This window comes from Streptopelia decaocto (assembly GCF_964273445.1).
Source record: "Streptopelia decaocto genome assembly, chromosome: Z".
In the NCBI taxonomy this organism is placed as follows: Eukaryota; Metazoa; Chordata; class Aves; order Columbiformes; family Columbidae; genus Streptopelia; species Streptopelia decaocto.
The window spans coordinates 3,460,049-3,483,122 of NC_138657.1; the positions used below are offsets into that span (position 1 = coordinate 3,460,049).

A 23,074-nucleotide genomic window follows, 5' to 3' on the forward strand; every position below is an offset into this window, starting at 1 on the left:
CCTCAGGGCTCCTTTCAGGGATCCCTCTCCTGCACCTCAGGGCACCCATCAGCGATCCCACCCCTCAGGGCTAAATCACCTGCCCTCAAGGCTCCTTCACCTTCCCTTCAGGATGCCCCTTAGGTATCCTGAGGCTATAGGTCCTGACCTATAGGTCCCCTATTCCCCTTAGGGTCCCTCACCCAGCCCTTAGGGCTCGCCTCAGAGCTCCTTCACCCGCCCCTCAGAGATCCCCTCCCCTTGGGGCTCCCTCACCCACCTCTCAGGGGTCCATCGCCCACCCCTCAGGGCTCCCCTCATAGCTCCCTTACCTGCCCCTCAGGGCTTCTTTCAGGGTTCCCTCACCCAGCCCTCAGGGCACCCATCAGGGATCCCACTCCTCAGGGGTCCCCTTACCCACCTCTCAGGGCTCCTTCACCCGCCCTTCAGGATGCCCCTCAGGTACCCTGAGGTTATAGGTCCTGACCTATAGGTCCCCTATTCCCCCCAGGGCCCCCTCACCCAGCCCCCAGGGCTGCCCTCAGAGCTCCCTCACCCGCCCCTCAGAGATCCCCCCTTTCACGGCTCCCTCACCCGCCCTCAGGGCTCCCCTCAAAGCTCCCTCACCTGTCCCTCAGTGAACCCCCCTTCCGAGCTCCCTCACCCGCCCTCAGGGCTCCCCTCAAAGCTCCCTCACCTGTCCCTCAGTGAACCCCCCTTCCGAGCTCCCTCACCCGCCCTCAGGGCTCCCCTCAAAGCTCCCTCACCTGTCCCTCAGTGATCCCCCCTTCCGAGCTCCCTCACCCGCCCTCAGGGCTCCCCTCAAAGCTCCCTCACCTGTCCCTCAGTGATCCCCCCTTCCGAGCTCCCTCACCCGCCCTCAGGGCTCCCCGCTCGCCGTCCCTCCCGCAGCTGCCGCAGTGGGCCGGGCCTGCGCCCGCCCCGCCCGCCGCGGCGCCGTGCAGCGGGTGGGCGGCTCGTCGTCTCCGGAGTGGCGGCCCGGGCTATGTCTGCGCTGGAGTGGTTCGCTCACAAGCCCCTGGGCGACGGCATTTTCTGGATCCAAGAGCGTTTCTACGAATCGAGCAACCGGGCCAACATCTGGCTGGTGCGGGGCTCGCAGCGGGACGTGGTGATCGACGCGGGGCTGGGGCTGCGCAGCCTCCCCGACTACCTGCGGGCCGCCGGGCTGCTGGCGCCGGCCGCCGGGGCCGGAGCGCGGCCGCTCATGGCCGTGGCCACCCACGTCCACTTCGACCACTCGGGCGGGCTGCAGCACTTCGAGGAGGTGGCGGTGCACAGCGCCGAGGCGGCGGCGCTGCTGCGGGGCGATAACTACGAGGCCGTCACTTGGCTGTCGGACCGGGAGGTGTCGCGACAGCCGCGACCCGGCTGGCGGGCGCGACAGTTCCGCGTCCCGCCCGTGCGGCCCACCCGGCTGCTGCAGGAGGGTAAGGGCGGCCCGGCTGTGCTCCGCGCTGAAATTACTGTTCGTGCGAATGCCTGGGCTGAAGCGATTTAAAATATATATATATATGTTTTGAGTTCTGTGTCGCGGAGTAACGCCTTGCTTCTGTTTTTGTGTGGCTTTACGGGTCTCCTTTTAAACGGTGTTTTTTCACTTTGTAGCAGAAGTTAAAGGGTGGATGTCTGACAGGCAGAGGACTTGTTTTCTTCTTGGCTGTTTTAGATGTGAGAGGACAGGCTGAGAGAGTTGGGGTGTTGAGCCTGCAGGGAGACCTTGTTGCAGCCTTTCCATACTTAAAAGGGGCTGATAATAAAGTTGGGGACAGACCTTTTAGCAGAGGCTGTTGCGATAGTGTTGCCCAAAAAATCAGGGTTCTTTTACCCGGTGTGCAAAAAGCAGAATAGCACACAGAGTGGAGATATTTATTTCATGTCTGTGCTAGGTGGTACCTCCCCAAAGCTAGCACACTGGCTATCACACAGTTAACATGTATACACATCCTGGTCAAGAGTTATCAGCACTTCTCACGGGGCTCCTTTTAACGGTGTTTTTTCACTTATATTCACTTCTGCAACCCACTTTTCATAATCTACAAGCCATCCCCAGTGTGGTGGCTCAATTCTTAGAAAGTTTGATGTTATGTTTAGCCTTTAAGGATTTATATTGTGTAGAAAAACTTGCTATACATTCATAAGTAAAGTGTGACTTCCTTTAAGAACACAACAGGAAGACAAATGAGAAACTTGGGGTTTTAGTGACCAATAAATCCTGCAAGAGAAGCTGTAAAAATGGATAGGAGAGGAACATCCTGCCACAAAAAGAATTAACAAGCAGGACGATTGCCAAGAAGTATTGAATCAGCAGTAACTAGGGGAAGGGTAAAGATGGTAGGGGTTCGCAAGATGGGACAAAACAGATATATAGTGAGTTAAATTCTGGTTTCTGCCAGTTTTGGAAGTATTGACAGGGACTGAGAAACATGTAAAAATGCCCAGGGCTTGCCTGATCTGTTTCCCTGTTGATACAGGATTTTTTTGGTTTTCCTTAGAATCGCTCAGCGATAATTTGAGTGACTGACTAATATAGCACCCTGGGTTTAGCCTTGGGCTTCTAACAGTGTGTCGTCATGTCAGTCTGTTCTGGCATCCGGTGACCTGTATTATTTATAAACTATCAAGGCATAGCGATGTAAAGAACAAAGCAGTTTATTGAAATATGTACTGCCAAGAATTAGGATATTGTTTTACAGAATGTACATTAATGTAACTTTTACAGAAGTGGCTTGTTACAGGTAAAAAAATTCCACTTAGTCTCTCATAGGCAACAATGGCTGGGTTATTTTGGCAACAAATAGACTAATTGTAGAATAGGGTGAAGGGTGGATGTCTGACAGGCAGGTGACACCTTTTGCAGAGGACTTGTTTTCTTCTTGGCTGTTTTAGATGTGAGAGGACAGGCTGAGAGAGTTGGGGTGTTGAGCCTGCAGAAGAGAAGGCTGCAGGGAGACCTTGTTGCAGCCTTTCCATACTTAAAAGGGGCTGATAATAAAGTTGGGGACAGACTTTTTAGCAGAGGCTGTTGTGATAGTGTTGCCCCAAAAATCAGGGTTCTTTTACCCAGTGTGCAAAAAGCAGAACAGCACACAGAGTGGGGATATTTATTTCATGTGTGTGCAGAGGTGGGTGCTAGGTGGTAACTCCCCAAAGCTAGCACACTGGCTATCACACAGTTAACTTTTATACATCCTGGGCAAGAGTTATCAGCACTTTTCACGGTTACACTTGGTCAACCTCATTCCTGTTGGTTCTGGTTATACCCATCTCCAGGGTGCAGTGTGTTTTAAATTTACGGCGCAAGCTGAGCAAATCCGGTGGTATAGAAATACCACCAGCTCATGATGGAGCGGGGTTTCCTTGAGCCTCCACATCAAGGTCTGTCTGTTTCCTTCTCTCTTTGTTCCAGACGGCTCTGCTGTCTCCTCTGATTGAACTTGCTCAAAGACCTGTGTTGTGAAATACTTGTCTTTTTAACTTTTCATCAATAGGACAAGGGGTGATGGTTTTAAACTGAAGGAGGGAGATTCAGGCCAGACATAAGGAAGACATTGTTGTCCCTGAGGGTGGTGAGAGCCTGTCCCAGGTTGGCCAGAGAGGTGGTGGATGAACCATCCCTGGAGACATCCCAGGCCAGGCTGGACGGGGCTCTGAGCACCCTGAGCTGGTGAAGATGTCCCTGCTCATGGCAGGGGGGGCACTGGATGAGCTTTGAAGGTCCCTTCAACCCAAACTATTCTATGGTCCCACATAGGTGCTTGGAAAAGCAGACCTGAACTGACTGCAGATTTCAGAGATCTGATCTGGCATTTAACTAGCGTCTCATTTCTGTGTGTGGGCCATTGCTGTGGGGTGAGGATACCCAGTAATGCTGAAAATACAGAATGGGGCAGGGGCAATATTCTGCTACAGTCCAAAGCTGCAGCTTTTACTTAAACATTGTGTGCTTAATTTGTTTAGGTTTTGCATTACCTTAACCTTACCAGGTCTTTCAAGCTTCTTTCATTTTGGCCCTTCTAGCTAAAATAGCATTTACTTGTATTGTGCCTTATCATTTAGTGTTTTCCTAGTCACTTGTGTCTTGTAAGACTCACAGTTCCCTTCAGCTGTCTCTTCAGCTTCATAATTTTAAGAATTTTTCTTAAATTCTGTACATTTCTTCTTTATTTTTTTCTATGCCGTACTCTGTATCTTTATATTCTTTTCAGTGCCAGAGCAGTTTGACACCCACTGAAACACTTTCCTCCGTTAAGTTCACTATCTCCACTGTAGTTTCATTCACCATTCATTGCACAATCTTCTCAATAGTCAGGTCTGTTTCTTTCTCCTGCCAAGGCTTCCCAACACTTCCCTGAAAGAGAATTTGGCTAAAAATTCTCTTTGGTGATTTTGAAACTACCTGCTTCTCCAAATGTAGGGACCATACCCCTGTTAGGTGCAACATGGTCAGATGTTAGGTTTTTTCTGTGACTTCCAGATGTTCTTTTGGCATTTCCTGTAATCATTTTCAGGTGGATACCAAAGGTCCTGTCACAAAAGGTCTGCCTTCCAAGAGTTAAATTGCTTTAGGCTTGCTGACTCTTGACTAAACTGTGGTGTGCCTGTCTCTGGCCTGAAATCTCTGTAACTTTCAGATTTATAATGCAGTAGAGGTTTGGTTAAGTTTTTTCTTGTTCTCCTTGGAACTTGAAATGCAAGTACCACTGTACAATGGTGCTGGGTGCTATTTCTTTTAGAACTGTTTCATATAGTTGTTAAGCAAGTACTTCTGAGAAGGTTGCTTATACGTTGGTCATCTTTCCCTACAAAGCCCTGAAGTTCACATATTTACCACCTGCAAATAAATGGTTTATAATTAAGCTGGCATTACAGATAAAATCAACAGCAGACTTACTTGGCCTGTTCTCCATCCCTAGACTGACTTTCTGCAGGAAGTACCAGGTCAGTGGCCAGTACAGTGAAAGGGCAATCACATTCCAGCTGGCAAAAATGACCAAATGTTAAGAAAGTTCTGGTTTTATATTTCTGATTGAATGAGATGAAGAAAGTTTGTGGAGGCCAGTCTTGGTTCTCCTCCATGTTCTGTCATTTTGCCTTTCAAAACTAACGGCAGCGGAATTCTGTGTGAATTGAGGGTAAAATTATAATAAATAGTGAAACACTCACTTGGTAAACTTTCAAAGGAGACCCAACTTAGATCTGTTCTGTTTGTTTCCTGTTTTATTTTCTCTGTCACATTCGTTTTCATATTGTTTAGTTTATTAGGGTGGGAATAGATCCAGTTACTAGAGCCCAAGCCTGTGTTAACTATCATTGGAAAATACCCTAATGTCAAGTGTATCTTTCAGATGCATTCACCAAGAAAATAAACATCCCACTCCCATTGTCATGCATATATAGCATGTATAAACATGTATGGGTAGGTCATACTCTTTGTGGTGTTTAACATACATGATAAATGCATATGTTTTCCTATAACACATTTGTTTGCAGGGGATGTGATCAGCCTTGGAGACCGACAGCTTACCGTCATGCACATGCCTGGTCACTCCAGGGGCAGCATTTGCTTGCACGACAAAGACCGGAAGATTTTGTTCAGCGGAGACGTGGTGTACGATGGATCCATGATTGACTGGCTTCCCTACAGCAGAATAAGCGACTACGTTGCAAGCTGCCAGCGCCTCATGGAGTTGGTGGACAGAGGCCTCGTGGAGAAGGTACTGCCAGGGCACTTCAACATATTTGGGGCAGAAAGGCTGTATTGGTTAGCTTCCAACTACATTTCACAAGCTGGAGTTTGTCACAAGGTTTCTACTTGTGCCATGAAATCCATTGCAAGCATAGTGCTTCACGTTACAAATTCCAGAGGCACTTAGTGACCACATTTTGGGTGATCTGTTCCCCGCTGAAAACCCAAATGGCTTGTGAAAGCGTTGATGCAAGCAAAAGCGGTACTTGTTTGTTAAGAGCTGGCAAATTGATGCAGACGAGCTGCAGAAATTTTCACCTATTTTTGCCTACTTTATTCCTATTTTTGTAAGAAATATGTAAGCTAGTAGCTTTAGCTGAAGCTACCGTTTTTCTTGCTTATTTTTCAGGGCGTGTTTGCACATGTGTTGTGATGGAAATATATTGGTTTATTTTTGTTATGATTCTGAGAGAGATGCATATATGCCCAAACAAGAGTTTTTACATTTGTGCCTGAAACCTTGTTAATGTAGCACTAGGTTTGTGACTCTTCACTCAACTCCTGCTCAGGTTTTGGCTTAAGACAGCTCGTGCTAAGCCCGGGTGTGTGCTGGAAGCAGCACCATTAAGTCAAAGCAAGAACAGCACCTGTGCAGGACTTGGTGGGCAGAAAGAGGTGAGGGACATTCTGCAGCCATTGTCACCTGCTGCACCCATCATCACCTGCATCTTTGCAAGGTAGCTGTCTAGCAGTTTCTTTATAATCTACTAACATATGGAAATGCTTTAGAACAAACTTCCAAGCTGGAAAATAACATGTACATCAGCTTACCAAAAAGGTTTTGATTTGCATTGAACAGCAGACTGAATGTTGAGGATTTTGTGCCTGGGGATACCCGCAGCCTGACGGGAACAAGAATGAGCCCCCTCACCGTCAGCTGGGGAAGTGTTCTTATGGGCATGAGAGTTAGAAATTAAGAGAATGTGTGAACTAATTAATTGAAGTGTTGGAGTAGTCTGTACAGGCGGATTCAGCCCTTGCTTGATGTGTTTGGTGTTTTTGCTGAGCTCGTAAAATAAATTTTATTTACAGAGCACGTTCTCTAAATTTGGGAGAACCAGGCTACTTAAAGGTTTTACTTGTGTTTAAGGCTATTTTTATGTGACTGGATGATAAGCTGATTGTTAATGGTCTGTGGTACTAGGAGGATGGAGGTTTTAACATTACTTTGTCCTGCTGCAGCTGCTGGATTAAACGGCCGGTGCATGTGTTCCCACAAAGTGAATGTAACTTGAACTGCTTACTGTTTGTCTATGAAGTGTTTGGTGTGTATGGTTTTTATGAAAAGTGCATTGCATTTGTCTCTGTTCCAAAAAAAAGTTGAAGACATTGAGAAATGCTAAATGATGTTGTAACTTGCTTATGAAAGTTGAATGTGTGATATTTAAAAGCTGTTGAAATGGTGAAAGTTTGTGTAATTATTCTAACAGTATATATAGATAACTTTTTTAAAAGGACACTGTCTGATGTTATTTTTGTATATATACATACATACTTTCCTAAAAAGAGTGCCAATGTTTTCACAAATTTTAGTACAGTTTAACTACATTTGTTTGGCTTTCACTTTATGGGGAAGCTTTTTTCCCCCCTCTTATCATACACAACAAAAAGGGAGTCCAAAATATGGGCTCTTTCTAAGGAGTAGGGTAGTGGAATTGGTAGTCTTCTTCACAGGTGTAAATTCTGGAGAAAAAAAAAAGCATCTCTGTCTACAGATTACAGAAGAGAATATCTTATGTAATGCTTTTCTCCTTTCACAGCTCACTGCACTCCTGCCTTTACTATCTTGAGTATATTCCTCACCAGGATTTGTCCTGATAGGTTGTGATGTGCCTAGTTCTTGTTTGCACTAGCTGGAGAAAAATGTTAAGCGGGCAGGAGCGGTGTAGCAGTGCAGCACTTGAAAGACCTGTTATCACTCGGATTGTAGTCCCTCTTTTGGAGGAATCCAAGTATATCTGTATTACATCGGGAGCGTTTGATCAGTGGGTCGACTGCTGTCATAAACAAACCTAGGAGCTTTTTGTCTTGGCCTCAGTTGGCCAAGAGGAAGAAACACAGAAGTTTAGCCTGGAAATCCAAAAAAGCTCTCCAGTGAACAAACTCCAGGGTGTGATTTTCCTTTTCAGCCTGCTGACGCATGCTGCTGTTTCTTTTTCTTATTTACGTAGCAGTCCAGACACTGTTCTCAATAGCCAGAGGTTCACAGCGGGCAATCACAGATCTGAGGTGGCAAGCAGGTAAAGTCAGAATGGCTCGAGAAATACATAGCATTGAATCTCACACCAGTTGTCCAAGTGAAGAGGTGGTTACCTAACAGAAATTGATTGGATTCCTTGAAATTAGCCACCTGTGGTGTCATACCAGTAGTAATCTTGCTCTACACTTTTGTGAAGGCTGTGGGAGCGCTGGTGATAACCACATGCAGCAGCACGGACAGAAACACCTCTTCTGTCACAAAGCCTGCCGATACATAGGCCAGTTGCTAAAATTTTGCAATTGTTCATTAGGAGAGCGAGATCACGTTGAATTAGCATTTTGTCTTATATCACTATATATCACAGTTTATTTGATCCAGTATTATAAGCGCTTTAGCCAGATTGCACTGGATTGTGAAAACAGAGCTCTTGAGGAGAAGACTCACAGGCAAATTCATAAGGAAAAATATCCTCCATCACTTGTATTTAAATGTATGCTCAGTATCAGCTACAAAATCCTTAAATACCCAAATCTCCATCAAAATGCCCTATTAAGCCATGCTTAAGTCTGTTAAGTGTATGTAGATAACAGCAATTGCCTGTTTTTTTTTTTTGTTTGTTTTGGTTTGTTTTTTTGCCTTCACCAAAACCTAAGGAATAATTTTGTAGTTCAGAAGTAAGCTTTACATGAACATGGCCCAAAACAGGGCTTGTTAGTCAACTGCTGCTACAGTCCAGTTGGAAGTAGTTTTTGAGGGTCTCTAAATTATTTTTATATTATAAGAAATTCACTGCTAAGTAAGTATAAAGAACTGTCTCTATTTTTGTTAAGAATTACCAAGTTTTAGTCATAAGATTTTGGCAGTGTCCCTTTAACACTTCTTGGGTTAAATATTTAATTGTAAGTTTAAATATTGCAACATCTTGAGCATTTAGTACTGTGTTGATTGATCTGTAAAATCTAAATGTGTGTTAATGCAATTTTCAGTAGACTGGGGATATGACAAAAAAAGTCAGATGGGGAGTTTTGCTCTGTAACCTGTCAAGACTTTTGTGATGTTAAGCAACATTTACACATAAAAAATAATTTTATCATAGATAATAATAAAAAAGTTATAATGCTATGCAGTCCAGTCGTAATTTTTTAAGATACTTTTTCATTCATTAAGCACTTTTTCATTCTGAATGGAGTGTAAAATCTTTAGAGGTGGCTAGCAGTGCTTTTTATGCTTCTGAGCAAGAGACTGTATTAGAAACCTTTACATATCATAGACTGATGCAGCAAAGCCTGTGCAAACCATGAGTGAGTACTCATTAAAAAAATAACAACACAAAACTGTATTAGGTTTTCAGTGGAAATTCACAAATGGAAAACATGGATGTAAAGAAAGCTATGTATTTGGTGGTAAGTGAGGTAGATTATTATTTCCACACAAGAAAGGTGCTAACGACAGCTGAAAGAAAACGGTCACAGAGCTTGAAATAGTTGCTGTCTTGATTCTGATAAAAGATAAGACTCCTTATTAACTGATAAACTGTGGAATTTTCATTGAAATTAGTCCATGAGCAACAAAAGCAGCTGCTGTCATGAAAACGAGCAGAAATGTGCTTGTATAAAGCCAAGAATTAATGAAGAAGGTGTAATGCACCTGTTTATTTAAAGATGAAGATATGCTTCCTTCCAGACAACTGGACTTCAGGGCTGTGTGGCTGCTCAGTTAATACGATGCATTTGTCATCACTTCAAAGTGATGTACAGCTGTTAATCAGTGATTCCCCATTACACTTGTAGGAACAAGGCGACTTCTGGTAAAGTCAGACACCTCAGATCTGAGTTTATAAAATGTGGCAACACACAACTTCCACTCTGGGTCAAATAAAAGACGTACAAACCCCTTCTCTGTCATCTGAGGTCGGTAATGAGCTCCAATGCACATCGTGAGTCACCACAGCACAGGACAAAAAGATTTTGGTGCCCCAGTTACAAGAACTTCGCCTCCTGTCCTGCTCTGTTAGAAGCAGAAGCACTTGGAACCCAAGGTGTCAGCAGAATCCATGACGGTCACTACTTGTTTCTCAATAAATGGTTTTGCCGACAGGTGTTAAAGGAAGTTCATTACATGTGCTGTGAAAATTATCATATTTGACATCAGATTTGATATGGTAAAGAAGGAATTGTTTTGAAGTGGCGTTTAGCAGATAAGGGCACAGGTTTTGCTTGCAGATGAGAAATTGAATGCTTGATTGCACTTTGCAGACAAGTAATAAAGAGGACTGAGAAAGCCCATCCTGAGGTCACCTAACACCATCTTTATGCAGAGAAGCAGAATGTTTGCTTAGAACTAGAGGTTCCCATGTCTGCCTGCCCCCACTTCGTCCTGTTTTCTGCCACTTTTTCACTTTCTGGTCCCCCAGCTGCCTCATGTTTCTGGCCTATTACAAACCTTTTCCTTTTGTCCCACGTCCTCTGCTACTGCTTCCTCCCACATATCCAGGCTTATGTCTGCACCTCCCCATGAGTTCCCCCACCTTTTTTACCTCTTCCTCGCCTTCAGAAATCTTTTCCTTCACAATATCTGAAATCTGCCATCTCCATAACACAGGAAAAGAAACCAAACAGAGAAGTGGCATCCCTGTGGCTCACCGTTGGCCATAAAGATAATTCCACACTTTTCTTCGTATTCAAATCACCCTTTTCTGCAAATTAAGCTGTCTGTGTCTGTACATGTTTTTACATTGCGGAGAACACTTACCAGTCAGCTACCATAAGCTTAAGAACATTACTTTCAAGGAAAGATTTAGTTCCTTTGTTTTTCCTCCCCAGACCTTTCCAGTTTCTTTATTTCTCTTAAATTATGCCCCACAAAACTGTACACCACTCAAGCTTTGCCAGCACCAAGTAGAAAGGAACAGGTTCTTCCCTGCCTTACGTGTTTGCACCCCTCCTAATACATCATATTGTTGATTCATATACCTGGTTCCTTGTAACCTCCAAGTTCTCTAGTAATAGTATTTTTTATCCAGTTACTTCCCATCTTGCATTTCTGCAAAGGAGCTTTCTCATATGAAATAAGGCACTGTCAACTTGCCGTCATTACATTTTGTTTCACTGATTCCTGACCACCTTGTCAAATTTGTCAAAATAGTTCTGAATTCTGACCCTGTCTTCCCTCACGCTTGTAACTCCTCCAGCCTCTGCGTGGAGGGTGTACGTCGTTGTCCTCACAGCTTACTAAGTGGAGAAGGAGCCAGAGAGTCTGAGGAGGCTGCTTCAGGATCTTTGGTAAATATGAATAGCCTTTAGACTGTCTTATACCTTCTGCTGTGCCTTCATCTCATATTCAGCCTATACTCTCCTCATATAGAAGGGAATTCTTGAGAGCAATCGGTATTTTGGTTCATTATTTGGCACTTTGAACTCAAGTTTTAAAATGTAAAATTCTAATTTTCATCCTGCATGCAATCTGATTCCAGTTTTTCTTACTGGTTACATACCATTTTTATTTACAGCAACTATGAATGCTGCATTATTTTGTCATATTGAACTGCACCTTGTATTTTACAACAGATGCTATGCTGTGAGGTAGCTATCTCAGATGAGTAAGGCATCTTTGTAATAATCTAATACACCTGGAAATTAAACAGTCATTTTAATTACTTCAGTACTACAGGATCTCATTTTATTTTTTACATCAGTGAACATCTCTATTTGCTGTCATGTCACTATGAAAGAAACACAGGATGTTTCTGCTAAAAGGAACATTTTCAGGGACAGAAAAACAAACAAAACCAAACAAACCCACCAACATGTTTACTGCTAAATCCTAGGCTGTAAGATGCTGTATAGCAGAGCTCAGAATGAGCTTTAGAACAACTGCTGTTCAAGTCTGCTGTAACACTTTGCTTTTCAAGAACAGACATCTGTAGCCAAAGATGACAAAAAATGGAGATCTGTTAGGAAAGAGAGAGGGAGGTAAGGGTGTAAAAATATATGACAAAGGAGGAATTATGAATATTTAACTTTCAGGATCTAGGGCTAAGAATTCAACCAACACTGTTTCAAGTTATTATTTATAATTAATGCATTTATTACTGCTATCATTAAGCAATATCTCTCGTGTCTAACCAGGTTTCATCCAAAACTAATTCTTCTTCAGTCCACTCACTCCCAAATCAAATTAGGAAGCACAGAAACAGATACAATTGAAAGTAATCAAAAAACACTCATCAGGTTTTTATTTTAAATTTAAAATTATTTGAAACTAAATATTGCATCGGGGTTTTGCTGATAAAAACATGTTAAGTTATATTTACAATGTACAGACTGCTGCAGTACAGGGATATCCAGACTAGTCAGAAAGCAATCTCGTCCTCTGAGGTGCATTATTAGCCCAGACAAGTCTCTAGTGTGATGTTAAAATCACTTTACTACTAGCTCATACATTAACACAGCGTTGCTTTGTTAATGCTTCTATAGAGTATGTTCAGCTTGTTGCTTTACTTTAGCAGGTTCTGATGTTTGATCTGATTTTGAACAGCCAGGACAAGGTTCGTCATCTCCTGGACCCTCAAATTCAGCTTTGGACAAAGAAACAGTAGAGTGCTGTCAAATATTACTAAAAATAGGAATACAAAAGGAAACTTATTAATTCAAATACTAATAAAATTAGGAATAGAAAAGCAAACATTAATTCAAAGGGAAGATATGGCTGGCAGACAGCCCCACAAATTGCCTTCATATAGCAGCAGAGGAGTCTGAAAACTAATTAAAAGCTGAAAATAGAGCTAGTGATAAAGCCTTAAAGTATACCTCACATATAAACAATTATTTTCCTTATTAAGCTGGCAATACATATGTGTGAGGAATGTGCTAGTGATATTCTAATTTATCCACTCTACTCCTACGTGGTAATTTTAAAAGGTCTTTAGTCAGCTTTGAAAGTGTATGGGTTTGCACTTCACAGCTACCATACCCCAAATCAAGTATTTATTTTTAGCTATTATAATTTGAGCCTGCCTTTTCATTTGTGAAGTCCATTTCACGCACAACATGAGTGCTGCTGCCAGGTTTACTAAATATACAGTGGCATTTTGGTTTCTGGGGCAGAACTTCTGCCATAGTAACCCATTAAGAACAGCACCAGTTGCACTAGGAATCTGCTTGGAGATCTTCTGCCCTGAAGTTCTTATAGCGTAGTGCAAAGAATAACAACATTGCTACGAACACCAAGGATTTTAAATGATAAGATATTATCCCTTCCTACACTTCCAAATGAGGCTGGCTGGGAATAATCAAATTTAGAGGCAGAGGACATAGCGGTGTATTTATTCCTGTGGATTTCGTAGTCCCTAATTGCCCTTATCTTTTCAAGCTCACATTCACTGGTCACCTAACCAGGTTAGGGATGAGAAGTGGTAACCACAGGCCTGGCTGTGTGCTCCCTTCTGGAAACACTGTGGTAGACCAGCAGAAAATCAAGGAGTAGGAGTCCTGCCTCCAGCACCTGAAGGGAAAATTTGTTCTCACTTGTTCAGTGAAGCACATAAGCACCTAGAGCCAGGATTCACAAAGCCAGCAAACTTCCTACTGTCCTGTAGGAAATGTGTGAGAGGACAGCTGTATGTAAGTAAGGAAATTTGTTAGTCAGGCGTGCATCTCTTCTCATTAGTCTTGGCAAGCTCCTTGGCCTTGGAGGTAAGAAAGCAATTTTATCTGAGCAATCTTGTCTGAGTTTAGAAACAGAGATCTGAACGTGTTATCTCCCATTCTCAAAGGGTCATTCAGTATCACGGATATGAGTCCACCTGCCATGGAGGAGCAAGGACGGGTTTGCTCCAAGAGGGAGGACAACCTGGATGCCAAGGGCAACCAGAGCACAGACAAGGACAGTGACATCCCCGTGAGTGCAGGGATGGTGGCTGTAACCAGACCTGTCTGCCGTGACTGCCAGACAACTGCGAGGTGATGGCTCATGTTCACAAAGCCCAGTCAATAAGCCAAGCAAGAGCAGCACAGAGCAGGAGGACAGGTTTATCTCCAGTGCAAGGATCAAGGGCCTCTGGGCTGAGCTTCAGGACCAGCACACAGAGGGGTACAGGTCCCAGGTGAGACAGGGCAATTCAGGCTTGCTGGTACACACAAGACCCTGACCCCACCTCCTCCATGCTCCCACTGAGCATTCTGACCATCCACTTAATGCTCTCCTTTTCTCTGGCCACATAAATATGTTGCATGAAACACATACAAAGAAACAAACAAAACTTGTGGTTATATGTGCTTGTTTGTTTACTACACAGTACCTACGGCCTCAATCTGACCAGTACGGACTGACTGCACAGCTACTGGCACTAAGATAGATATTCAGGACCTGCGCTCAACTCCTCTCATCAAACTGGTGAAAAAAAAAGATTTGAAGGCATTCACACTGTTGCTCAGATGAATTAATCTATTTGCAAACATATCCAAACAGCAAGGAGTTAAATGAAAAACCTCTAACCAAAAATCTCACTACAGCACACAGTGAAGATCAAACCTACCAGTGGTTTATGCTTTTATTTACAAAGGTAGCATCTGTTAAGAGAGGTCAGCTACAAACTTCTTACAGTGTCTCTGCCTACTTGATATGCAGACCAGAGACAATATGGAGAGCCAAACAAGACTCATCTCTGCTTGACTTTATTCAGGAAAAATGTGTCTTGACCACACCTCCTGAATCCAGCTCTTCAGATCCAACAGTGTATACTGCTGCTACCAATTAATTACTGGAAAACTAGGTGTCTGCAGATGTCAGACACCTTCAAGACATGCTGTGAGTCCCCAAGGAAGCTGGTCTGAAAGGCCTGAAAGTATTTTTCACTGCCCAAGTTTTTCAGTGAATTTACCCAGGCTGCTCAGTAAACTATCAGGAAAAATTTGAGCATCCATGTCGTCCAGCTAGTAAGGCTGGACTGTACTGTTTAAGCACTCATTATAAAACAGCCCTGCCTGCTCAGAGCACCCCGAATCACCAGGCACAAGGGGCATCTGTCATGTCACAGATCACAACACCAAGGCAGCACTTTTTCCATTCTTTTCTTGTCAGCAAAATGAGTATTTTCACCATCCACACAATACACAATGTTGGTTCATTCGCTGGCTTGCAAAGCACAGAAATATCCACGGCAATCAGAACCAGGACTATATAGGAAGGTCCTCCATTTTCAGGTGATATACACTGCTTCCCCCTGAATTTTTTAGGAGGGTAAAGTCAATACACAATCAGAAAGGCTTGATAAAAATGTTCCCATATACTCTGAATATTATGCCTGCGTGTATCTGCATATTACCAAGAACATGCTTATGTATTGTAGGAAACTATCATCTTGCCACTATAACAGGTCCAAGCAAGATCTCTCAGCAAAGTGTATTTTATTAACGATTTTGCAGGACCAGGTGTTATCCCTAAAGGCAGGGACACAGGATAGGGCAAAAAGCCCCTGATGATATCCCCCCCAAATCCTGGCCACAAATTCCCTCCCCTGCTCCCCACTGGTTGGTACTGCAGGGTTTACAGACTACCCAATGCCTGCCTCAGTTTACCTATCTCATTCATCTAATTCTAACAACCCTCTCGCCTTATTGATTTATTTAAAATAAGGATTCCTCTTTGGTTACCCTTCCCCCCATCTTAATTTTTAAATACAGTAATCAGTATGCATTCTGGGATGAGTTCAAATAGATTTTGGTTTTCATTAAGAATACATAGTCTGATGTCTCTCAGTCCTTGCCCCCCTACCAGGGTCAGGTGCCAGGTCCCCAGTTTTGTAAAAACAACATTCTTTCTTCAGTGTCTCCTTACAGTATAACGGCTCCCCTCACATTTCTGCGTGCCTCAAGGGTCAGTACTGCGACCAGTACCATTCAGTATATTCATCAACGGCTTGGATGAGGGAATAGAGTGACTGTCAGCAAGTTTGCTGATGACACCAAGCTGGGAGGAGTGGCTGACACACCAGAAGGCTGTGCTGCCATCAGAGACCTGGACAGGCTGGAGAGTTGGGCGGGGAAAAATTCAATCAAATATAACAAGGGAAAGTGTAGAGTCTTGTATCTGGGCAGGAACAACCCCAGGTTCCAGTATAAGTTGTGGATTGACCTGTTGGAAAGCAGTATAGGGGAAAGGGACTTGATGTCCTGGGGACAGCAGGGTGACCATGAGCCAGCACTGGGCCCTTGTGGCCAAGAAGGCCAATGGTACCTGGGGTGGGTTAGAAGGGGGTGGTCAGTAGGTCAGAGAGGTTCTCCTGCCCCTCTGCTCTGCCCTGGGGAGACCACACCTGGAATATTGTGTCCAGTGTGGCCCCTCAGTTCCAGCAGGACAGGGAACTGCTGGAGAGAGTCCAGCGCAGCCACCAAGATGCTGCAGGGAGTGGAGCATCTCCCGTGTGAGGAAAGGCTGAGGGAGCTGGGGCTCTGGAGCTGGACAAGAGGAGACTGAGGGGGGACTCATTCATGGGGATCAATATGGAAAGGGGGAGTGTCAGGAGGATGGAGCCAGGCTCTTCTGGGTGACAACCAGTGATAGGACAAGGGGCAATGGGTCCAAACTGGAACACAGGAGATTCCACTTAAATATGAGAAGAAACTTGTTCCCGGTGAGGGTGGCAGAGCCTGGCCCAGGCTGCCCAGGGGGGTTGTGGAGTCTCCTTCTGTGCAGACATTGCAACCCGCCTGGACACCTTCCTGTGTAACCTCATCTGGGTGTTCCTGCTCCATGGGGGGATTGCACTGGATGAGCTTTCCAGGTCCCTTCCAATCCCTGACATTCTGCGATTCTGTGAGCTTTTGTGCCACAGCCCAGCGCACGCAGGCTAGAGAGGGGCGAGCGCAGGCGACACACCCGCTCCGAAGTGCCCCTGGGACCCCGCCAGCGGCGCTCGGAGGCGAACGGAGACGGACGGAACCGCGGCTCCCGCTGCCTCCCGCCTGCCATCACCGCCTCAGGCTACAGGCGCCGCGCAGCATTGTGGGTAACGGCACCTCACGCCGAAACCCCGCCTCCCGCGGGAGGACACGCCCGCTCTCTCTTGGCATCTAGTTAGCCAATAAGCGAGCAGTCTGCGCTCGGGAAGGCGGGAAGATCTATCCCAGTGCCCAATCAGACGGCGGAGGCGTGGCGAGGCGGGCGCCGGTTGGCGGGTGCCGGCGTCGCGTTTCCAAGGGGAAGGGAGCGCGGCGGGGCCGAGCGGCGGGGTCTGCGGTTCGGCGCGGTGCTGCCCGGCCCGCTGCGGCCCGGCTCGGGAGCGGTGGCAGCATCATGAGCGTGGCCTTGAGGTCGGTATGAGGCGGGCGGTTCTTCTCTCGTCCCCTGGAGCGCGGGCAGGCCCTCAGGGCCTCGCTGTCCCCTCAGGGGGCCGGCGGGGAAATGGCGGAACGCGGGGTGAGGGGAAGGTCATCGGCAGCCTCCAGCCGCTTCTGTCTGATCCTTTGGGGGATTGGGGGGCGGATCAGGCGTTCGCCTGTGGGTCGTGATAGGAATGAACCTCCAAAAAGCCTTTTAATAGGTATTAAATTAAGCTTTTGTGTTTTGTTTTGTTGTTGTTTGTTTTTGTTTTTTTTTTTTTTTGTTTTTTTTTGTTCTGGTTCTGGTAGCTGTTGTGCAAAGCGTCCCAGCTTATGAATTCTATACCTAGCAAATCCTGCATGTATAATCAATACACTTACACGGCATATGCTGTCCTTAATTTTCAAATCTGAGAACTTCACTCTTCATATGCTAAAGGTGGTCGTAGAGGTGGCACAAAGTTACTTCCATTTAGGTACTGCTGTGTCTTTCGAAAGAAAATATTTTATGCTAAGCACTAAACAAACAATTGAGTAGCTGGATCCTTCTCCCAGGAGAGTTCAGCCTTAATCTGCTTTCAGACTTACGAATGGATTTTGTCATCGCAGCTCACAAAATGTGGGCTCTCTGGATCTGAGCCGCTCTCCCAGTCCTCATTAAGTCACCAGCTCAGAGTTATTTTAGTCCTTCCAAAAGCTGTAGTAACCTGAAGCCAGGGCGAAATCACGCTGTCTCAATTGCTCTGCTAAGGACTTTTCACTTGGAGGATATTGCAGTCTGAGGCAGTTCCAGCTTGTGCAGCTTGTGCTTTTCTTGCCTATATTTGGAATTCTTCTTGGTGTAGCTTCAGTGGTTGTTGAAAGCTAAATCTCAGCTCTGTGTTCAATATTTGTTTTTGATTAAAATTATCAAATCCTTAACAAAGGAGAATAAAAACAACCTCATTCCGGGAGGTTTGGAAAATAAATATATTTGAAATGCAGTTTTCTTTTCACTCATCAGTAATTTTTATGCATTTTACTGTAGGTGGCACAGCATGTATTTTGTGTCTGGTGCAAATAAACAAATGAGTGTAAAAAAAAAACAAACAAAAAAACCCAACAAAACAAAAACAACAAAAAACAAAACCAACAAAAACCAAACAAACAAACAAACAAAAAAAAAAAAAAAAACCTTTCCTGAGAGCATAACTCTATACAATGATTTAGGTTAGAAATGGCTTCTGGAAGTCATCTAGTCCAGCTTTCTGCTGAGAGCAGGTCCCACTCTAAACTGAATAGGGTTGCTGGGAACCTTTTTCAATTGAGTTCAAAAAGTTTCTGATCGTGGAGACCCCATAGTCTCCCAGTGCAACTGGTCCAGCACATAAACACTTGACACTGGGAAATTGTTTCCCCTGAGATCCAGCTGCAGTTTCTCTTCTTGCATTTTGTAGATGCTGTTGCTTGTTCTTTCCCCGTGTTCCTCTGAGGGGAACCTGTCGCTGTCTTCTGTGTAATAACCCTCTAAACAGGGTTCTGTGCTTTTCTCTTGTCCTGGGTCCAGTTGTGGACACCCCAATATGTCTGATGTGGCCTCATGATCACAGAATGGAGGGGATTTACCATGGGAATTAGCCACACTTGTCACAGTGACAATATGCTGCTTCTTCCAAGAATGTAGCTTGAATACTTCAACAGTCTTAGTTGATATCGCCTGTTAATCTGAAATGTATTTTTTTTAAGAGTTCTTGCTCTGAAATGGACCAGGCAATTACTCTGGATACAGCAGTCAGTCTCATTGATGTGAATAAAGCACTGTTACAGCAAAACCCTTTACTAGCTTGGTCTGAATATCTTTTATCAGTGCCATCCTTTTCAGTTTTTTTCAGCTGTTTCCAATATGTGCATCATGTATTTTCTGTTTTCTGAAAATTCTCTCTTATTTCTAGACTAGCCAAGGAAGAGAGGGCTATCTTTTAGCAAGAATTGCTGATTTGGTAGGGCTTGTCTCTTTTGTGGAGGAAAAAGATTTTAGAACAGTGTGTGTGTGTGTGATTTAAAGGATTTTTAAAAATCCATAAATGCCATTTATCTTTGTGGGCAACAAAGCCGATTGGTGGCACTTAACACCCACTTTAGTAGCTGGACAACCCAATTGTCTGGCCTGGTTAAGCCTCCAGCAGCCTGTCTGTCTGAAACTGCTTTCTTCTAAGCTTCAGTTTAGAAATAAAGTGTTTTCAAGAGTCACATCATTTCAACTGCTAATCTCTTATAGTACATAACCTCAAATATTCTTTTTAACTGGCATTATTTTTATCCTCTCTTGTTGTTGTTATTTGTTAATCAAAACTCCTGCACTGATTTTGTTTTGGGTGGGGGAGTGGCTGTGTTGTTCAGCTTTCACGAGGGAATTGTCTGTTTCAAGTGTTACTTTAAATTGGGAGGGCAAACTGGGAAAAGACTGAATAGAGAAGGTGGTGATCTATGCAATTATGGTGAGTTTCTTCTTGGTGGAAAATGTTATCTGCAGTGGTATCTTCCTGGTAGAAATGAATTACGATTAATATATTTTTTTTCTTGCATAGGAATGAACTTTCAGTAGACAAAACTAAAAAGAAGAAAAGAAGAGAACTGACTGAAGAACAGAAGCAAGAAATTAAAGATGCCTTCGAGTTGTTTGATACAGACAAAGATAGAGCAATAAATTATCATGAATTAAAGGTAAAAGTTTTTCAGTTTAAACAATTTTGTGGCAGATAATATATATCTGTTTCTCAGTGAGTTTTTAAGATGTTGGCTGTGTCTTTAAATATGCTCCATGTTCAAAATCTGTTGCCGAACTAAAGGAAGGAGGATATTTGGGGGAAGGAAAAAAAAATCAGGAAATACTTTATTGGTGTAAGAACGAGCTTTTCTTCCCACACCATATACTTGACATGGTAACAGAATTATTGTAGCAATAACACTGGTCTGAACACTTCCCAGGGTTTAGCTTGGACAGATGACAAAGCGGGAAAAGGTCTTGGAAAGCTGTTTGGTTCTTTTTAAAGGCACTACATAACCCGTGAAAATCCACAGGTTTCACATACGTAGGTAAGAGATCTAAATCAAACTTGTAAAACTGTTGACAAGCCAGAGTTTACCCACTTGCATTCTTCAGCAGGGAGCTTGTGGATTGTAGGAGTGAGGTACAATATTTGCTGTGTGTGTGGAAGGCTCAGCAGTTGTCCTTCCCAACAAAGGCTTCTCTTCTCAATAGCTATTGGCAAATGGAGGTTAGTGTGACAGTCTTGCCTAGCGAGTCCTCCTGTCTGGAAGTCTCTACAAGTAGCACACTAAGTTTACTAAAGCTTCTTTAAATCTTTAATGATATTTTTAATTCTGATTATACTGCATCAAGAATAAAAAATGGCTTTGGAGAGGCAAGTGCTTCTGTCACTTATTGGCTGAGGTTCTTTTGGGAAGGAATATCAAATTCAACTTGCTGGCTCCACATTCTGGCTCTACCAACTAACTCTAGGAGGGAAAAAAAAAGTCTTATTTTTTCTTTAATTTCTGTTACAGGAATGTTCTAGGTATAGCAATTCACTTATCTTTATTTCAGAATTGAGATATTTTATTTTTGCTGGAATCCACAGTGAGAAGGGTAGTAGTGGGAACTGTTTTGAGACTGTTAATGTGCTTTTTCCAGTTACCGTACACTTTGAATTCCCAGCTGTCATGATTACTTGCAAAGCTGTTTCTTAGCTGTCTAACTAAATGTTGTGGCCTTGAAGATAATACTATGGAAAACCAGAGATATATAAACAAAAGAACTATCTCCTTCTCTACAAAGTCAGCATACAGCATAGCATTTTGGTTTTCCACTTGCGAGTTAGCGTATTTTCATCAGTTTGAAGCAAGTCAAGGTAGTGTGTGCTGAGAAATTTCCAGTTGAAACAGGAAACTAAATGAGTACTGCTAACCTAATGGAAAAATAAAAAATGGGTTGGTTTATATTGTCCACTGGAAAAGCAGTGAAGTCACTTGTAAGAGGACTCATAAACACATGAACACACACTTAGTGTGAATACTGAGGAAGAATAATTTGTAGAATGATTTTCAGTTTTATCTTTGAAAAAGGGTCAGTACTTGCAACATTTTTAAAAGTGAGGAAAATAAATCTACTTGTCCTAGGAAGCATTTTCTCCAGTCTGTAAAGTGCTTGAAAATGCAAAGGCTAGGGGTTTTTTTCACTGTAACTTGATGTTCCATTTGCTAATAGTAATTCTAGGAGATTTTTGTCTCCAAAGCTTTTTTCCTCCTTTAAATTGTGTTTATTATTGTTGCTGAACCACTGATATGCACCTTCTCTCTTGGTCAAGAAGGTAATTACTGAAAATAAAAAGAAATTGTGAAATCCGTATTTTAATTTTCATATATGGTTGCACTTCCATTTTATTCCAAAAGGTGGCAATGAGAGCCTTGGGTTTTGATGTGAAAAAAGCTGATGTACTGAAAATACTTAAAGATTATGATCGAGAAGCAACAGGCAAGATCACCTTTGAAGATTTTAATGAAGTTGGTATGTGTTTGATTGTGTACCTTTAGAGAAATTAAGCCTATACAATTTGGAAGCAATACTTGTGTATTTTTTCTGTTGTCTGGTACTATTATGATATAGAACTGGGAGATTTTTTTCTTAATAAGAGCCAATAATGGAGGAATGTAAATCTTTGTATTCTGAATATGCAGTATGAAATGTAGAGATGAATGACAGCCAACATATAAAAGGAAATAGAGTATACACAGTCCTAATATTTTTCAGACTTACACAATGGAGTAAGTGCTAACCTAAAATGTCAATAAGTGCTGTGGGAAGCTGGGAAAATTCTTCCAGAAAGTGCAATATATATTTGGAAAGGTATATAACCTGTCCTAAACTTGAATTGGATTTGAGATCTGCTATGGTGCAATATGACCTTGACACAGAATTAAACATGATACCACTTCTATCAGAAAGATAAGGGAGTTAGACAAAATAGGTTATAGGAGCTTTAATTGTGAAGAGCTGCTGAATATAGCTAAGCAATTATTGAGCAGTGTCATATTTTGAAGTTATTTATGGTTTTACATGTAGGAATAGCCTGACACTTATACTATTACATTTTGTCTTATTTTCTACAATCATGTAACCTGCAGTATTTAGATCCTTTGTGTTTCGTTGTTCTTCAGCTGATATTGTAGTTGTCTTTTTGCCACAAAAGGTAGAAGTTTTCAAATTAGGGAATACTGTCATGCAGTGTAGCTGTTTTAGATGAAAATATTCAGATTTAGTATAAGTCTGAGGGATTTATGTAAATATATAAACTTAATTCCTGTAGTGAGCTCGTGTGAGCTTGAATCTAATTTTTGCCTTTCTAGTTCGCTAAGCCAGGGCAGGCATTCCAGCTGCAGACAGTAGCAGCTGCTAAGTGGTTCTTTATGCAGAAACAAGGTCGATGTGCTTTTAATGACTTGATGAAAGTCATAAATACCAAGCCCTGTAATACGAGACTGGCAGGTACAAAGATGTGAAGATACTTACGACTGGTTCCAAAGTGTCTGAAATAATTACTAGAAAAATATTTTCTGTGGCAAGTTTGTCTTTTCTGTTACAGAAACTGACAAGTGGTTGTGATAAAAAGAATAATAAAGACTAATTAATCCTTTCAGAATTAACATTTTGCAGTTCATAGTAGTGTCCTTTTCATAACGCCAGGGCTTAGGGTTTTTTTGTTGTTGTTGTTTTTGTTTGTCCAGCTTTTTATGTAAAAGACAGGTTCCATGTGAATACTTTATATT

At 43.1% G+C, this 23,074-nt stretch overlaps 2 protein-coding genes across 7 annotated transcripts in view; both read left to right on the top strand.

Annotated features, from left to right (window-relative positions):
- CETN3 (centrin 3) overlaps window positions 1–23,074 on the top strand; it is a 78,798-nt gene that overhangs the window by 50,290 nt on the left and 5,434 nt on the right. The window contains exons 1-4 of one of the 3 annotated variants that reach the window (XM_082075821.1): window positions 17,110–17,260; window positions 18,995–19,054; window positions 19,837–19,972; window positions 21,701–21,815. In XM_082075821.1, the coding sequence (XP_081931947.1) occupies window positions 17,244–17,260; window positions 18,995–19,054; window positions 19,837–19,972; window positions 21,701–21,815 (328 nt within the window). In that variant the 5' untranslated portion in view covers window positions 17,110–17,243. Of the gene's footprint in view, window positions 1–17,109; window positions 17,261–18,994; window positions 19,055–19,836; window positions 19,973–21,700; window positions 21,816–23,074 lie in introns of those variants that run through there. The other 2 variants (XM_082075823.1, XM_082075822.1) reach the window with 2 other exon arrangements.
- MBLAC2 (metallo-beta-lactamase domain containing 2) lies at window positions 941–12,756 on the top strand. 4 transcript variants are annotated; one of them, XM_082074663.1, is made up of 4 exons: window positions 941–1,430; window positions 5,494–5,717; window positions 11,140–11,230; window positions 12,454–12,756. In XM_082074663.1, the coding sequence occupies exons 1-3, from the start codon at window positions 986–988 to the stop codon at window positions 11,206–11,208; spliced, it is 738 nt and encodes a 245-aa protein (XP_081930789.1). In that variant the 5' UTR covers window positions 941–985; the 3' UTR covers window positions 11,209–11,230; window positions 12,454–12,756. The 4 variants fall into 4 exon arrangements, with proteins under 4 accessions (XP_081930789.1, XP_081930788.1, XP_081930787.1 ...); XM_082074662.1 differs by lacking the exon at window positions 12,454–12,756 and adding an exon at window positions 11,458–11,499; XM_082074661.1 differs by lacking the exon at window positions 12,454–12,756 and having other exon boundaries at window positions 11,140–11,382.

Excerpts from the sequence above, each read along its gene's own strand:
- MBLAC2 (XM_082074660.1), top strand. The coding sequence starts at position 986 with ATGTCTGCGCTGGAGTGGTTCGCTCACAAGCCCCTGGGCGACGGCATT. Across the intron at positions 1,431-5,493 it reads CACCCGGCTGCTGCAGGAGG|GGGATGTGATCAGCCTTGGA; the intron begins GTAAGGGCGGCC and ends ATTTGTTTGCAG.